We start from the raw sequence: 19,065 nt of genomic DNA, 5'->3' as shown, positions 1-19,065 counted from the left end.
TGACTCCGCCCCGTGATGTAATACCTTATGGTGGTTCCGCGGAGCAGAGAGGTAGTCGGGGGTGGTTTCAATGGGTAAAAATCCCACACGCTGGTGTGTCCAGACCAGTGTCTGCTGAAGATTTCCACCTCCTGAAAAAAAAAAAACGACAGACAGACAGACAGCGGTCTTGACCAATCCAAGAAGTGGAACTAAAAGTTCAGAAGGGCCAAAAGTACCCAAAGTAGGAAAGTCAGCTAGCGAAGCGAAACGGAAAGAAAATAAGAACGATGGTTGGACTAAGGTCGTGAATAAGAAAAGAAATAAAAAACCAAAGGTGCGAATTAGCCCGGAGGTATGTGTAATCTCCAGTAGAGGACATCTAACGTATGCGGAGATACTAAAGAAGATGAAATCTGACCCCGCCCTAAAAGACCTAGGCGGAAATGTCAGCAAAATCCGGAGGACCCAGAAAGGGGACCACATGTTTGAGCTGAGAAAATCCAGCATGTGAAAAACTGACGACTTTCGTAACCAAGTTATAACCTCACTTTGGGGAGATCGTCGCGGTTCGTTCCCAAAAACATGAGATCTATATCCACTGCAAGGATCTCGATGAAGTAACATCCAGAGAAGAGATCTGCAATGCCTTGAAGCAACAATTCAAGTTGGAGGAATTCAGGGAAGAATCTATCGTAAGCCTAAGAAAACCTTATGGCGATACTCAAACGGGCACAATGCGACTGCCAGTGGAGTTAGCGCAGAAGTTGTTGGCCGTGGGGAAGGTTCGGACTGGATGGGTTGTTTGTCGACTAAGGGAGCAGATCTCTTTAAAAAGATACTTCAAATGCCTAATGTTTGTACACTTCGCGAAGGCATGCGTCGATCGGTCCAATCGATGACAAAGGTGTGGGGAAAAACAGTTGCCTAACAAAGCAGGCACCTCCACGGATAGAGCTCTCCATGTCACACAGAGTATCTCTAAAGCATGTGACGCGTCGATGCCTAGAAGATACTCATTCCCCGCTAGAAGACCCAATTATTGGTGGAATCGTGAACTTGCCAGCCTTCGATCGATCTGCCAGATGAACGGCTCAGAGGGCAATCGGTAGGATCGATCAGGGGCAAAAGGAACATGCCTATAGGGAAGCTCGCAAGAACCTTATCCAGCGGAATAAGAGGGAATGTTTTAAGGAACTCTGTTCGGAAGCTGAAGCAAATCCGTGGGGTAGCGCCTATAAAATCGTGACAGGACGATTCATAGGCCGATCATCTCCGCAGATCGCGTGCTCTATACTCTTGTTGAAAATAATCCAGGGGTTATTTCCCCAGCAAGAGGGGGGTACTGACACCAATGCCGCCTGAAAGTGACGCTGATTCCACCAATCACCAGGGATGAGCTGCTGGAAGTCTGCAGTCAAATAGGCGACAGCAAAGCCCCGGGTCTTGACCGGGTAAACCGGGTATGGTCGCGGAGCTGTTCGAAACGTGCATGTCCGAGGGTATCTTTCCTGCACCATGAAAGCGGCAGAAGTCGGTGCTGTTGCCTGAGGCTGGCAAGCTTCCAGGGGAACCGTCCTCCTATAGACCCATATGTCTTCTAAACACTATGGGGAAAATGTTAGAGCGGGTCATTCATAATAGATTACTTCCAGTCGTCGAGAGCCAAGGGGGCCTTCCAGATAAGCAGTATGGGTTCTGTAAAGCCAGATCAACCATAGATGCCATCAAAATGGTTACTGGCTTGGCCGAAAATGCAATTCACGGAAGGGGTTGTACCAGCGAATATTGCGTGGTGGTGACCCTGGATGTGAGGAATGCATTTAACTAGGCCAATTGGAACCGTATGCGAAAGTCTCTGGCGACGATTGGTGTTCCCACCTACTATAGCCGCTATTATCGATAGCTACTTAAAAGAGCGGACACTCTGATATAACACCGATGATGGACCCAAAGAGTACGTTGCCTCCGCAGGTGTCCCATAGGGCTCTATACTGGGCCCACTACTGTGGAACCTTCCAGTTTCGGAGGAGGCCACGGTGGTGGCTTACGCCGATGATATAGCACTGGTTGTGGTCGCAAAAGAATCTCGAAAATGCTGAGTTTTACTCAAGCAAAGCAATCGGGTTTGTTTAGGCTTGGTTAGAGAGTGTTGGACTGGCACTCGTGGAGAAAAAGACGGAAGCGGTCCTCATCACTAAGCGCCGCAGAAGAAATTACGCCTGCATTAGAATCGCGAATTATATCATCACTTTCAAGCCCCAGTTAACCCGTTGGGGAGTTCCGTCCCCACGTACTTGAGGAGGGCGATCAGACTCGAGTCTGCAAGGGACTCATCTGAAGTGGCTCTGCCACGAAGCCTCACCGGAGGTTATCTGGTACCATGGGCACCGGGATGGCCCTCTGAGAGTATATGCTCCAGGAGAACTCCTGGAGGATGTGTTCTCGGCCCGGTTATTTGCGGTTGGCCCCCTAGTGGGAGTTTCATGGTGATTGTGGTTATGCCTACATCGCGGGCAGAGCTCCTTGGAGCTCGAGCGCGGAGTTGCGCTGTACCACTCGGGTGCCGTACTCCTTAGTTGCGGCAGAGGTATTAGATAGACCTCGCATCCACTGGTATGAATGCTGAGCCTGCACTCAGTATAAACCAGGACCGCTGTGCTTGCATGGCGGGTCTCTGATTGTGGTCCCAAAATCAATCCGTGTACGAACAGGACCGTGGGATTATGCCTTCACGGCAGGTACTCACGTTAAACCCCCCCAGGACTTTCATCACTTTCAAGTCGGCCATCAAATACTTGGGGGTGATGATAGACGGAGGACTTAATTTTAAGTAGCACATAGAGCATACTTGTAAAAGAGCATCCACCACGAGTATGACTCTCGCAAGGATGATGCCGAACCTAGGAGGCCCGCGGCATATTTGCAGGCTCCTCATAGCCAGGGTGGTGAGCTCTATCATGCTGTATGCAGTCCCAGTTTGGGGAAAAGCACTGCAAGTTTAAGGCAATACACATAAACTGAGTACGGTTTACAGAAGAACATTGTTAAGGGTGTTTTCTGCCTTCAGGACCGTCTCAGATGATGCAGCGTTCGTCGTCTCGGGAATGATGCCGATTGACATCCTGTCAACCGAAATGATGAACATTTATAACACCAGGTCCCTCTCTCCCTTATCTCAGCTGAAAAAAGCCGAAAGGAGGGGATCTATAAACAGATGGCAACAGCGATGGGATCAGCTAGAAAAGGGTCGTTGGACTTACAGGTTGATCCCTTCCATCGGGGAGTGGCTGGAGAGAAAGCATGGGGAGATCAATTATAATCTCACCCAGTTTCTCACCGGCCATGGAGGATATCGTCAATACCTGTACAGGTTTAAGTTGGACACCTCGTCTAATAGTCCAAACTGCGACGGGGTTCTAGAGGACCCAGCGCACATATTCTTCCAGTGGTCTAGGTTCGTGGAAGAAAGGAGGAACCTAGAGGAAACTCAAGGTGAGGTGCTATCACCGGAAAATTTTGCCCGGAGAATGGTAAGAATGGAATGGAAGACTGGGATGCGATCAATTCCATGATCGCTGTAATCCAGGATAAACTGCGAAAAGCGGAAGAAGTGAGGAAGACGCGGTTACGGACCCCGCGAGTAGACGGAAGGAGGCCTAGCTAAAGTAAGCTAACTCCGCCCCGTGATGTAATACCTAAAGGTGGTTTCCACGCGGTAGGGGGGGAGTCGGGTGTGGTTTTAGTGGGTAAAAATCCCACACTCTGGCGTGTCCAGGCCAGAGACTTTTGAAGATTTCCATATCCGAAAATACAAAAAAAGACAGACAGACAGACAAACATTGAACCGATTTTAATAAGATTTTGTTTTGCAATTGTATTCCCAGTAATTGTAAGGCATCAAATCCGCTACTCGTTTCTAGGCAGATACGCCATCATAGTATCATATTATCTTCAAACAAACATCCGCGAATTAAATTGTATCTCCCCCGCTTGATCTCGTGATAGTGTTTATCATTAATCTTGGGTGGAACAGTGGAATTTGTTTTCAAGAAATTTCTCGAAACAATGAATGAAATGATAGAACTTGTGATAAACAAAAGATACAAGTTTTAATTGTTTAATTAATTTTTTTAATTTTTTGCTATGTCTAATCTGGACAAAAGACAATTGGATGTACGTGAAGACCCGGGTGTAGTACATACGTGGAGTAGAAAGATACTTGTGAAGCATGGATAAACATTGACCACCCAAAATAATGATAAAAATGCTAAAAAGATATTTACTTAACTCACCGAACAATAGAATTTTTATTTTAATTATCTAAAGTAGCAACAATCATTTCACAGTTCAAATACCCCGAATAATTTCCAGCCTTACAAGTGTGCGTATCACGCGGATCAGATAGATTGCGATTGTAAATTTTAGTCACCTTCTAGCGTCTGTATCACGCGAATATTTATCCTTGCGGGTTATATTCTCTTTCTCACCTTTGTCAGATAAAACAAACGAAATATTCAAATAATCAGATAAATTTTCCGATTTTCTCTGGAACTATGAACTAACCGAAGTACGGGCAAGATAAGTAGATACCATGGCGTTCTAATCTAACGATAAACAACGGATTGACGTCATTAGACTATCTTTTGATTATCAATATTTATTATTTTGATGATAGCGACTGTAGTACGTATGCATGTTCAGTTTATTTCCTTTATTTGCCTTTTTCCAGTATTTATACAAAGACGGGCGATCTTTTCGTGAGAATGATATATAGTGAGCGTGGCTAGCGTGACTATTTTGATAATGATAAGGTAATGAAAGTGTCATATGTGGTACGGACTATTGCACTTATTTGCTCGGTATAAATAATGTGAGAATATAAATATTATTAGAATACTATTGTCGCATGCGGATAGGTCCTATTTATAGCCTTTATCGGATAAAGCAAGACTAGGTTGTCCGTGTTAGTTTAGGCTGTCTCTGCTGTTAGTTATACTCGTTGATTGTACGATCCCGAAATCGAAAACAACAAGAGACAATTGAATTTTTATATTTAACAATTGCCTCATCGAGCGACAAACCCGAGATCATGGTTTTGAGTATAACCTTCAAGCGTTTGACCTTGTTGATTGGGTATGGATAGATAAAAAAAAGACCTTTAACTAGATTACCTAATATCTAACAATTACCTTCAATTTTTATGTTGCTAGGACCTATTCTATCTTTTGATCGAAAACAAATGACGATAAACAACCAAATTATCCTTGAAAAACAGACAAAACCCTAACGAACAGACCAATGACAGTGAATCCCTTGAGTAAACACTTTCATGAAAAGATGAGCGTGACAGCGAAAGCACTTTTTAGGGAGAAGAAGAGAAATAAGTACTGACTGACGAGAAGAACCTACCAGGGCAGGAAATGCAACATCAGAAGGGTTACCTGTTACGATGAGAGTACGGTTGCCTCATCTTGGCACCAAAAGGTCGCCTCTGGTGATACTAAGGCGGAGCTCCTAAAACAGGAGGTACAACAGAGAGAAGCTTCGCATTACAATTTGAGGACACGACCATCTAACTTCGGGGTGGGTGACAGGGTGTTCCGGAGGAACTTCGGGCAAAGCGATGTTAATAAACGTTATAACGCCAAGCTGGATCTGAGGTTCCTTCCCAGTGTAGTGAAGGAACGACTAGGAGCCCATCTGCAAAGACTGACGGGTGAAAGTGGGAGAGATGTTGGAGTGTTCCATGGGAAAGGCATAAAATCTAGCACTCGGAACACTCCAAGGCAGCTCGTACTCCAACGCATCCCTCGGGGCCAAGCTACGATACATCGATCCATCGCTTTGGACGAAGTTGATACCGGGGCGACCGAAAATTCATCAGAAGCGGTACAACAGTCGATCTATGCAGTGGAGCAATTCAAGAGCGGTTCCTGCACCAGTATGGAGTATCTCTACCTAGATGAAATGCTTACGCAGAGTCTCGTCAAACTGGACTCGATAGGCGCGGGTGGTCAGGATCACATCAAAGCTGCTCGGCGTGTCTATGAGTGCATTTTGGTTCTGGAGGCAAAACAACGCTATGGGCCAATGGAGAACTGCGTTATGAAATTGCTTCACGCATTAACGCAACCTGGATGAAGTGGGGTTCCACAACTGGTGTCCTTTGTGATCGACGTATCAACGAACGTCTCAAATCTAAAATTTACCGCAATGTCGTCCGTTCAGTCGCTCCATATGGTTCTGAGTGTTGGCCGACTATAAAAGACAATGAACGGCGTCTTGCGGTAATGGAGACAAAGATGCTACGTTGGACTAGTGGCGTCACACGTTTAGATCACATCCGAAATGAGGATATCCGCGATCGTTATGGGGTTGCACCGATCGTGGAAAAGTTGCGAGAGAGGCGCCTTCGATGGTATGGTCACGCAAATCGTGCAAACGAGAATTCACTTGCCAAGATTGGTCTGAACATCGAAGTCGATGGTAAACGACTAAAAGGCAGACCTAAGCAACGGTGGCTTGATACGCTGGATGGGGATTTGAAAGCCTCGAGATTGCACCCAGATCAGGCATTCGATAGAGCCAAATGGCGAAGCCGATCACGACGAGCCGACCCCGCTTGTGAACGGGACAAAGGCTGAAGAAAAAGAAGAAGAAGGCAAAACCCGACTCAAGCGTCTCTGACCATCCCAACTGATTCCTCCAGGTCCTTCTCCTCCTCCTGGGGCCGGCGAAGCACCTGTGGTTTGTTATATCGTTATAATCTTTTTGCCCGTATTCGAGGTCTGAAAATTCAGAATTTAATTGTCAAACTTCTGCCAAGGAAGGGAAATTTATCATTATGGTTGTACTGCCCGGCGTTGTCGTGCAAAATGGCTGGGGGATTTTACCTGGTAGGTAAGAGAGGAAAGAAGAGCAGAAACATCACAGAGGAAGATTGAAATATGATGGTGAAAAGAGTGAACGTGTTTTCCGTCGGAAGGTTGAAAACAAGTTTCCGTGGAGTTGTGTCGAAATTCGGAAAACGGGTCGCGAATGTACCAAACTCTGGGAAACAATTGAAAAAACATAAAATTAGACGTTTTCAAGGAAAAAGGCGAGTTTGTGCAGCGAGAAATCAGCAACAGTTTGAACAATCATGTCGGAAGAAGTTTGAGACAATGTAGATGCCAGGCGAGACGTCATACAAAAAGGAAACAAATTGTTTATTATCGAACAACAACTCCGTTCGACGAGCAAAGAATTTAGGACGAAATTCAATGCGGAAACTTCAAAAATCTAAAGAGACTCGCAGTATTCTGTTATTTGCCTGGATTGGATTTGCCCGTTTTGCACAATAAGTTAGTCCTTTCCATTGGGGGAGGCGCTAGAATCAGCTCAAGACTAGTACTTCCCCGTTCATCCCACGCGCATTGGTTTTCTTTGTGATTTTGTTCCCTTCCTTATTAGGCCGTTTGACAATTTAGCTCCTTTGGGAGTGAAATTTTCGGTGGTATTAACCTGCCTCGAGGCTTCACGTCTTTATTAGAGTAGTTTACTCCAGGTGGGTTTAGTTTTTTTTACTATTGTGCCAAGGCACGTGATAAAATCTCTGTGTCTTGACACGGAGGTAATATTTGAAAACCAAGAACCTCCGCCCTCATTCCGCCGAACTGCTAGCATTAGCTAGCTGCAGCACGTGCCGTCCGATTCCATATATTATCTCCCGCAGTCGGTGTTCACGACTGGCAAACTTGTTAGGGGAGATTTTTTGGTTGACAGCCTTGGTCACCGTGTTGGTGCCACGGTGACGCAACACCCTACTCTCATCGTTACATACTTCTGATCTGGCCCAAACTGTCAACCTCTTTTTGAATTGGGATAGCGTCACCCATACACTCACTGAAGGTAATCGTTCCTTTAAGGTTTTGGAATCAAAACATGTCGCTTCCTCACAATTGTCAGACTAATAATGTAGGGTTTCAGGTTCGAGCTGTAATAGTAGCAAGGTCGGCTTACCCGGAAAAATGTTGTCACTCTCTTGATCGTTGATCTATTAGGTTGTAGTCAAATTTAAGCCCGCAAAATCATAGCCAGTTCGCGGACACCCTTCTACCTCGATGTCCAAACGGAATAATCATGACTTTAGAATCATGGTCTGCATTTCGTGGGATCAACTTGGAGAAATAATAAAATCGAGTGAAACACATGCCTCTAGTTTCGTAGCGCCACTTAATGGCACAGCACTTGACTGTCCAGCACTTTCGTTCTTATAAACAAGTGAAACATTGAACCTATTTGTAGATCGGCTTAAAAGATGACGCAGAAGAATGTGTTGAAAGCATACACTGCTAGCAAGCAATTTACAAGGCGCCACTTAAAATGAATGCATAATAAAAGCGTAAAGACCAAATACACATTGCCAATAGCTTGACCTTTGAAGTAGACATTACCAAGCACAGTACAGTTTTTTTAGTGGCGGTGTGATGGTTGAGTTGGTTGAACTTCAGTCTCTTCATCTCTCGAACTAGTCTGAGATCGGTGTAAAATGCAGTGCTGGAGCCGTTGGATTCGGGCATACATTCTTCTACGATTACAATGACGCAAAAATTGGAGCGGAGCCACGATAGGCAACGCCTTGAGTCGCTAAATAGGCGCTGGAAATGTTGGCCGAATTTTCGCATTTTGGCCAAAAAATCATCTTCTCGAACGAGGCCCATTTTTGGCTCAGCTCATTTGAAGCCGGAACTCAATAAAATTAATATATCCAAGCTGTCGTTCCAACAAGATGGTGCTACATGCCACACAAGTCGAACTATGTTCGAAGTTGTGAAGGAAAAAATTGACGAATAGGTCATCTCCCGACAAGCAGCGATCATGCGAATTCACACCTATTATGGTTCCCTTTTAGCCGAAAATTGGGGTTAACATGGCCTTCATCTTCAATTTTCCCTCATCATAATGAAAGCGAATGTTTACCACGGATGTCGACGAAGCCACCACTGGTGTCAAAACAACCCTACATTTCATTCATCTGCTAGGATATACGCCCTAAATTATGAAAAAATCTTTTGCTCGCTAAAACCTTTTTGAATAATGACTCTCGTGGAGTCTTTGCTTATACGTTCAGCGTTGTTTAGCTGTTTTCGGTTTGAATCATCTGTGACCTTATGTACTGGGTCCCGGAGCATCATCCGATGGCTGACGACACAAACTGGCACCGGGGACACCATTAGTTTGGAGTGCGGGAATGTGGAAGACGTTCAGTGAATTCCTTGGGGACCGACCCATAGATACAACTCCGGGAAACGATTCCATATTAGAGTTCAAAAAGGTTGTCCTGACAATTATGCAGCATTGGATGCCATCGTCACCAGGCTTTTCTGATTTTCTGAATTTTACTGCGGTTGGTTCCACACCACTATGGAATTTTGGGAGGCACCCAATGAGCATTTTTGGTACCAACTTATAGATAGAAGCTATTATGCGACAGGACATAAAAAGTCAGAATCATTACAATGACCCAACATTCGGCGTCATGGTAACATTTTTCTGTTCTTTGAATTCTACCGCGCTTCAACCCACATTGGGCGCCAGTATAATAATTCTGGGGTCTTTTTTGCTGCCGCCTACATTATTCCTCCATTATCGCTCCCAGAAATCGACACATATCCGTGAGTCGTTCTGGGAAGTACTCATTGAGTACTTCCCGGAGCATTACCCGATGTCTGACGACACAAACTGGAGCCGGGGACACCATCAGTTTGGAGTGCGGGCATATGGGAGACATTCAGTGAGTACTTTGGGGATCGATCCAAAGATAAAAACCCTTGGAAGCGATTCCATAGTAGAGTCCAAAAAGGTTGTTTTGACAATTATGACGCATTGGACACCATGGTAACTACTCTTTTCAGTTTTTCTGCATTTTACTGCGGTTTGCCTCACGTTGGGCGCCATTCTAATAATTACGACTTTTGCGTCCCCAATGAGCATTTTCGGTACCAACTTATAGATACAGATCTCTGGAAGCAGTTATGCGATAGGACATAAAAAGTCAGAGTCATTACAATGACCCCACGTTGGGCGCCATTATAACAAATTTCGGTTCTTTGCGTCCTACCACGATTAGCCCCTCATTGGGCGCCATTGTAATAATTTTGGGGTCTTTTTTCTTACAGTTTACATTGTTTTCGCTCTCAGAAATCTATTTATATATCTACGGGTGAGTTGTGAAAGTACCCATTGGGGGTCTTTCAGACCTCCATCCGGTTAACGTCGCTAATTGGTACTGGAATCAATAATAAGTTCTTCACATACACTCTCCCTTCCGAGAAGACGACCACGGTTTGTCCAGGTGGTGGCAAGGAGAAATACACAAAAACGTACGCCTCCCACCCACCCTCTCCCCACAAACGCCTTCCGCCCCGCCCAATCACAAATCCAGCCTTCGCCTGTCCGTCTGTGTTCTTCGCAGACGCCGCACGAAGCGGAACCTCTCACCGTGCACCCAACCGCTTGAACCAACCCACCACCATCTCCAATCTAGACTTCCTTGAGTTTGCCATTAGATTGCAAGAATTCTTGCAAATATTCAACTCAATGGTCGGTATCTTGGCAACCATTAATGGGCGTTAAAATAATCAACTTCATCATCGGCCGAGTTCGCAGACACGAGTTCGAGCTCTTCCTTAGCGAGCACAAACCCCATATAATTCTCCTATGTGAAACTAGTTGGAACTATAGATACAATCATTCCTTTCCCAATTTCAACCTCTTCCCGACTAACTGACCACAAGCCAATCCTCAAGGCCGTAACACCTGTGGTGGAACGGCCGTTTTCATCTCCGACAAATTCCTAGCTACGCAAATGCACCCACCTCCAAATACCTTCAAATCATCTGAAACCCCCTAATCTCCTTCGAATCCCAATCAACTTTGATCTTCGTCGCCTCTGTTTACTGTTCGAACCAATCCCTCCACACACACAACTTTCTCCGCACCAAGTCCCTCTGCGCCTTTTAACACCGCCTTCCCGGAAAACAATGCTCCTCGATTATCGGTGGAGACCTCAATGCCAAACACCCGTCTTGGTTCAGTGCATGGTCGAACCAGAACGGGGACCAGCTGTACCTTTTCCTTATAACCTCAAATCCCACCATCAACCTAGCCCATTTCAGCCCGGGCCTTTCAACCTTCAACAGAATGCACTACCATTTCTACCTAGACCACTTCCTGATTAGCAATAACCTAATTGTTATTCCCAACCCAAACACCTTTCCGTTCCTCAAAATGGTCCTCGACATCAGCGACGATACTGTTCGCTGAGAAGCAACAAGTTAGCTCTTCTTTCTTGCACCATATGTCCCATCCGCCCCGTCGTGGGCATTTGCACTCACAGACATGTTCTCTTGCAGGATGTGGATCATGGTGCTTGACTTTTGACTTTCCGTAACTATTCTTTGAAGACCTGGCAACACCCAGAACGGGGAACATGAGCCAGATCCGCTGCAGACCGAGGTCCTTCCAAAGGACACAGCACTTTGCCGATTCACAAGTCTTTGCTTTGTACCCGTGTTCACCACATTTTTAACACAAAGTGCACCTGTCCTCGTCCTTGCAAGCCCGTTCGTATGCTCAGCACTTAAAACAGCGGGTTCGAATTGCCTTTCGCCTTATTCCACAAATAATCTACCCGATTTTTATTTTTCTGCAATGGAGAAGTTGGCACGCTGTCTTCTCAGGGGCAGTGAGTCCTTGAGTATTTTATGTGGGTACCTGCCGTGGAGACTTAATCCCACCGTGCATTACAAATTTGAGGGTGCAGGCAATTGGAAAGAGTCTCCCGGACGTTCAGTGAGTACTTCAGGACTGACCCGAAGGACATACTGCTGGAAGCAATTCTATGGAAAGATTGTAAAAAGATAGTCTTTACAATTATCCCACCTTGGGCGCCATTGTAAAGATGCCCTTTCTCTGTGTCTGCATGATACCGCGGTTCACCCCACGTTGGGCGCCATTCTGGTAATTCAGTTTTTTTTTGCATCCTACCATGTTTTCTCGTCCATAAATCGATGTATATCCACTTGTTGGTCCTGGAAGCGTTTAGAGTGTGTCCCTGGTAGCTCTATCCAATTGTCAAAGCCGCAACCTAGTACTTTGGATCAACATGAGGCGGGCAATTGGAAGAGCTTCGGGACAACCGCTTTTCAAGGTTTTTTTTAAACCGGTTCACAGATATAGATCTCTGCAAAGGATTCTGGAATATGATGGAAAAAGACAGCCACCCTTTAGTTAAGATCATTGTCAACACGTTCCATGAGGGTTCTATACAGTAAATATATCTAGGACGCTCGGACGAGGTTTGACAATGGTATGGCTAGCCGAGTTCCAGTTGTAATCTGGACATATTTCTTCCCACCTCCTACAAGGACATTATAATATTGTTCAAAAAATATCAATGAAGTAGGTTATGAGCTAGTCAAGCAAGTATGATATCTGAAGAAAGGAACAGCACAAATTGTTATACAGGCGAACAACACGGTAGGACTGGAGGAAGAGCGTCCAGGTCCTGTGTTGATTTAAAGTGTTAATTTTGAAAGTTCGGACCGGTCCTGTGTTGCATACAATATAATTTTGACAGTTCAGACAGAACTCCGGAGGTCAGAGGAAAAGCCCCTTTTTCTACCCTTCTCAACAGGCTTCTCTCCAGGTGGATAGCGATGACATGCCGTGCCAGTCATTGATAGCACAGGCGAGAATCGCTTGTAAGTCTGATATTCCAACTCGAATTCACTGACATCCCCCCCTCCATTGAAAGGGAACCAATTTAGAACCAAACTCACGTTTTCTAATAAAAGTAAGATGGAGTTTCCAATCACTCAAAAGTAGGTCCCTGGTATTGTCCGTGTACTTAATTTGTCGATAACCTACTTAACTCAATGCTAATTATTGCTGAGATCAGACTGAGTAAATTTGGATGAGTTCCGGCAGAATTGAGTAGCATATCCTGCCTGAAAGCATAATCGTGTACGACCTGGTTTTCGCAGGAAGCTACGAGAGAAAGGGAAACCAGACTTCGTGACTATTGCCAGTTCGAAGAATGAATCAAACAATTGCAATTATTCAGAGAACAAGCAGATTTTACAGGTGTTTTCCGGTGAAACGATACATCTCCTTTTCTCAGAACGACATCATTCACCATCGCGATAGAATCTTGTCGATATAGCGCCCAACATGGAAGCTTGCTAATTCCCATCATATTACATACGATATATTTGTCGATGACCTTGTAAAGGACGTCCTCATCAACATCAGGCGGATTCGTCTACATCGTGGCATACGTGAGAGGGCTGATTAACAATAATTCCAATAAAATTCAAATTGAACGAATCACGTGATGTAAAATGGAGCGAAGCAGGGCGACCATAATTTGCTGGGTACGAACGTTTAATTAAAATATACCGGAATCGGGGGCTGTAACGTAGGAATGAACATCTCTGGAAAGCGAAACTAGGACGGTAGGAAGCAGATGCTGTTGTTTGCCCAGCACTTAAACGCCCACCTGTTCTTCGCTTGTGCTGTAAAAAGAATGCTTTAGAGTGGGGGCCGATCAACAAGGAGCCCGGCCGGGAGTTCGTCCTTGCGGAGACAGAACAGAGGCAAAGTGAAAGACGAGAAACTTTCCAACATTAGCCTACCTTTCATACTTGACTGCATGGGGAGCATGTCCGTTTGATTCCCAATACTGTGCCATTATGTCGTAGTAGGTCCTGATGGCGGTGGTGCGGGACGATGATGTTGAATGTGAAAAATTAATTTTCGCCAAGACGTTAATCGATGGCAGTCGCTTGGCTGGCGTTTACTCCTTGAGCAGCACTTGATGTAGTCACGACGCAATTAACAATAACAACGGCGGATTCAAGGTCGAACGATGGGTATATATCCTTTTGCGGTGGTCGTACTATGCGGCACGTACACCTTTGGTGGCTGAGTCTCTGGCCGAATGGAGTCGCGTCCGGAAAACAGCACTCAGAACAAATGGGAATACCGAGTGTAACGCGAATTTCCCGACACTTTTCTTTCGATCTTCGTATTGCACTTTGCACTGCACTGCACCACCAAATCGCCCCCCTTCTTCGGGTATTTTGGCAACGCGATCTCTTACTACCAAAATAACTCAGATCCACCCGATTATCGCGTTTTACAATGATTCTTGCATTCTTCAATTGGTCAAACGCGATATTTCAAATATTCAAAAAAAAAAAATATTTAAAATTTTTTTTTTCCGGAACCTTATTTGCGAATTTCGGAACGTTCGTTGCGAATTTTCCTCGAGTTTTCAATCAAAAAATTCGAAACTTTTGTTGCGAAAATCACACTCACGAAAATCTAATTCTACTTGATCTCACTCAAAGTAGGAATAGTAATGGTAGAAATAGTAGCAGATACGATTAACGGTCAATGGGGAGTTTTCAGATTTAGATTTTACCGGTAACGTGTGAGGCCGCGATATTACATTCCAAACGGAACAGTTACGTGTATAGCGTGGTTTTCGATAGAATGGTAGAACACGATTTTCTTTCGAATGAACTCTATCGGCAATTTTTTCGATCGGTGTACACATTAAAATTTACCTAGATACGTTTATGGTTAAGAAAAAGATACCGCGGTCACAGGCAATGAATGTCTTAGAAAAGTCTTTTCTTTCGTTTGAGGTTTCTGTACTGATGGCTTTCCGTGGTTTCCAAGAAAAGGAGGGGGTAAATGCAACTGTTTCGGGGGGTTATTGACTTTTTTTTAAAAAAGATATCTTGCAAGATACTTTCAGTTATTCAACTTGGAAGAAAGTCTGTTAAATCTTATTTATGTTTATCAGCGAATTCAATATGTCGCAACTACTCTTGAAAATCTGCATTTGGTGCGAGCACTAGTCCTGAGAGGATTGATCCTTGGCTTGGATTTGGTCCCTTGTAACGAATCTCACACAGTCTATGACCCGGCACTTGAACAATACCGCGAGCCTGCACGCAATCCACAAGCTAATTCCGATTCACAAACGCACTTGGGCCATTCAAAGCCAGTCTGGGGAGTACTATCTTTTCCAACTACTTAAGATCGTCTAGTAACACGTAACACAGTCCAAACTCGCTCCAACTACTATCGGAATTTTCCACTTAATGTTAGAAGTCACCACACGCCTAAATGCAGCAATAATGTATCTTTTCATAAAATGCGCCCAAGCTCCGCAATCGACGATGTATCTATTGGGGGGTCGGCTAGTCTACACCGAGCTATGCGGCCTGTGTCTGGCCCCAGCAATCGCAGAAAAGCTAAAACACTTCGAATCTAGTCGTTCCAATGTGGCGACCACTGTACAATAATAAATTTATTAAATTAAGCAGTCACGAGATAATCACGTAGGCACACTTTGCTCCACACACTCCACCAAACTCAGTCAGCTCCACCACGTTACAGGCGCGATTTGTTGTTGTGACGTACTGTGTACCGAGAGTATCTGGCACCGGGTTCGGAATGGATTGTATCTATGTATCTGCGATGTGGCTGAAATGCTTGGAAAATGCTTAGTGGGTTCCTGTCTCGTTGAACAGAGTCTCGACCTTTCAGCAGCTAATGTGTTTATAATCAGTCGCTTTTCCTATGCTTTCCCGAGCCCACTTGGTCCGAGAGTCGGGCGTTGTAACGTACTGAAAAGTGAGAGTGAATTGGGGGCGAACCACACTGTCGTGTCGTAAATATTGCGCACAAAGTCTTATCCAGGAAAAGCTATGCGTTTTTCACAGAGGAAAATTTATTAGTTGTGTTGCCCAAGTCAGAGGAGTCGACGGGCAAACTTCCGTAATTCGAGTCTACTGAGTTTCCCAGCCGGTCAATCACTTTTCCAGAGTCTTCGTGACGCTCAGCGAAAATCTCACAGATTGCCGCTTGCGAGATAGCTACGTGGATGAAATAGCTTCTAGCGCTGCGAGTCGCGGAAACAATTTATCTTTTGCCTCAATCTTCGAGATAACGACTCGTTCTACTCAGCAGCTCTATAGACTTTCTGAGCTGATCATAAGAGCGTCTGTGCGAAATGATCTACTAAATGCATCAACGTCGATCTGATCCCCACAATATCTCGCTGAATCTATCTATCCTTTTGTAATCCTGACCCGCTTACAGGCAGTCGAAACATGCACTTCTCGTAGTATCCAGACAATCTTCAGAACAATGACTCTCTCTTCCCGGCAAAAAATATCTGGTATTCCCAATATATCCGTATCCTGAATCTGTATCTAAAAACACTGTACTAGTCACTTTGTATCTTTCGTTTCGTTTAAGAGCATGGGGTGCTAACCGAACCGCAGTTTAAGCTTCACTAGACTTCAGCATTCAAGCGAAAACAGCTTTAAACGCAACTTTGGCCGCGGGACACATACACTTCGCTTATTTGGCTAATCTGAGTCTGGTTAGTTGCTGAGTCGACCTTTTGATTAAGCTCGTGGCCGTTGTTGAGACACTAGACCCAGCTATGCCGTGGTTAACTTCACTCCCATGCGATAAACCCAACAACATCACACTTTATCTACTCCTTTAATCTAAATTTATCGTTTAGAGTTGCGAGTCAACAGCAGGCCCGTTGCGGTTCAGATACAGATACAGATACATGCAGAGTTATCATTGGAACAGTGGAATTCAGTCAATCGACCGACTCGCTTCACACACTACCCGAACCGAATGAGAATTTTTCCGATTTTCCCTCCCTGCCAGCACATTCCCAGCTGCTCTAGAGTCTCAGCCAGTATCTCAGCACATATTCTGTATCTTTAACTTTCCACTGAGAATCTTGAAACTTGGTGATGTGTTCCGTTGATAAGCTACAACTGAGAGCCAACTGAGCTCTACGACCTGTACAGCTGTTTTTGCTTGTTGGTCTAGCTGTTTCGCGTCTATCTGTATCTATCTAGAATCTGTATCTATCCTCACGAGAATGCTTTAGAACGGACTACTCCTCGCTGGTTGAAGGTTGTGCGTACTATATATGCGCGCACTTACAGCTCTCAATATCAAGTGCCTTCCCCGAGTCTATAGATATAAAACTGTTTGAAGCTTTTCCCAGTGAATTTTGCATTCTGTACCTTGTAAACGGGGAAAGGACTTTCCTGGAGAGCGGTGTGGGTGGGAAATTCCTTTTTCCGAAATTCTTGATGTTTTGATTCTTATTTAGTTCAGATATTTTATGAATGGTGTGTGGGATAAAAGCTTTTCGATAGAATGGAAGAAAGAAGACATTGGCGTAGGACAAGGAAAACAAGGATATCAAGGAATAGTGAATCCACCTGTTTCCTTCATATAGCACAGAAGCGGTTTATTTAATAGTAGAGAAAATCCTTTGGGAACCGGAAGCTCAACGCCTTAGATATGAATAGTTTTATTTTTTTCTTATGAATGAAATTCTGTCATGACGGTCCCAAACCCTTTGAGAAAGGATGTGGGAGGTGTAGCTTGAATGGCAATGTAACATTCAGGCACCTCAGGAAGTAAGAGGATCCTTCTCCCTCGACGATTACCTACCTTGACGTGGTGAGGGAGCTCAGTAAGGAAGATCCTCCAGGAAACGGGAGGTGACACCTGAAGCCAAGCGGTAATCAAAACCCCAAGCCAAGGTGTGACTACCGTGCCGAGGGCTGAATGGTCACAGGGGTTAAGATGTGGCCGTAAACGGTGAACTCTGGGTACCAGGCGACCCCCAGTTTCAACTAGCCTTGTCTCGGCAAAAAGGGGCTCTGCCGAGATCGACTTACTTTCCCCGGAAAAATTGAGGCCATGGCAGCCAACTATGAAAAAACAAAAAAACAAAAACAAAAACCTACTAAGCAAACACAATTAAACTTCGATCGTGACGATCCAACCCCGAGTAAAGGGGCAACCCTGAGCTCATCGATGGAGAACCTGAGTCTAGACTCAGATTCCCCACTTATTCAAGTGGGAACCAATTCAATTGGGACCCAGTCCTTAACGGATGAGCCGAAGCAGGCCCCTTCTGTCAGTACTCCTGACCCCAGGCTCCAATCGGCGCCACCTGCTGAGGCTAAAGTCTTGCCCATGGGTAAGCACCTGTCCACGGACAGCAAACTGCCTTCGGGCAAACCGCCTTCGGGCAAACAGCCTCCGGGCAAACCGCCTTCGGGCAAACTGCCTCCGGGCAAACCGCCTCCGGGCAAACCGCCTTCGGGCAAACCGCCTTCGGGCAAACCGCCTCCGGGCAACGCACAACCAAAGAGCTGTGCCAAGGTTGAGGGGAAAGGAGCGTTCGGGGCACCTGCGGCTAAGGGGAAACCAAAGCGGCAGCGGTCCTCGGACGATCCTAACTCTTCGACACAAAAGGCGGCAAAGAGGGCTCGGCCGGCAACGGCTAGGCCTTCATTTGCAGCCAAGGCTATCGAAGCCGATGGATGGGTCCTATATGACGACTCTAATCCATCCGGCTACGATACTGAGCAGTGCGAACAGCTTAGAAGAAAACTCCTCCTAGCTGTAAGGACTGCGTCTGCGCAAGGCATTAAGCTTTGCTTTGAGTCGGTAGGTGTATACCGTAAAATGTTACGGCTGAACTTTGCCGACGAAGACACGAACGAGTGGCTCAGGCAGTACTGCTCCTCCCTTAACGATGTGTGGGAGGGTGCGCGACTAACCTTGAAAAGGGTCTCTGAGCTGCCATCGATCAAGAAGTGCTTTCTCTGGCTTCCAGAAGAAGAGCGAAATGGTGTCGGGGTTCTGGAACAACTTGGTGTACAGAACAACCTTAACACTTCCACCTGGTTGCTGCTAGGCAGCAAAACAGGAGAGAGAACCGATAGGCCGGGAACTTTTCTCACTATCGGCGTTCCCGAACCTGATGCTAAGAAAGTTCGGGAAAAATCGGGTTGCCGGCTCTACTATGGGCTGGGGACCGTCACGTTACAAGTGTCGGCTCCTAAAACCATTGAAGGGGACATGCAGCCCCCGGCATCTACATCTGAAACATAAATGAGGTGCCACATCTCCCAAGTAAATTTGCAGCATTGTAAAGCGGCGACTGCATTTATCAGTCGTCGGATCAAT

The 19,065-nt window shown here is 45.4% G+C and overlaps 1 protein-coding gene across 2 annotated transcripts in view; it reads right to left on the bottom strand.

The window, feature by feature from the left end:
- LOC119653249 (transcription factor cwo) overlaps positions 1–16,931 on the bottom strand; it is a 161,076-nt gene extending 144,145 nt beyond the window's left edge. The window contains exon 1 of one of the 2 annotated variants that reach the window (XM_038057857.1): positions 13,662–16,931. Coding sequence is in view for 1 of the 2 variants with exons in the window: in XM_038057855.1 (XP_037913783.1) it covers positions 13,662–13,717 (56 nt within the window). In the remaining variant the exon portion in view is untranslated. The remainder of the gene's footprint in view (positions 1–13,661) is intronic. The other variant, XM_038057855.1, reaches the window with a different exon arrangement.
- Positions 16,932–19,065: the final 2,134 nt, after the last annotated feature.

Source organism: Hermetia illucens, chromosome 3, assembly GCF_905115235.1.
Source record: "Hermetia illucens chromosome 3, iHerIll2.2.curated.20191125, whole genome shotgun sequence".
NCBI classification, from domain to species: Eukaryota; Metazoa; Arthropoda; class Insecta; order Diptera; family Stratiomyidae; genus Hermetia; species Hermetia illucens.
The sequence above is the reverse complement of the archived record's forward strand: the minus strand, read 5'-3'. Positions and strand labels throughout refer to the sequence as shown.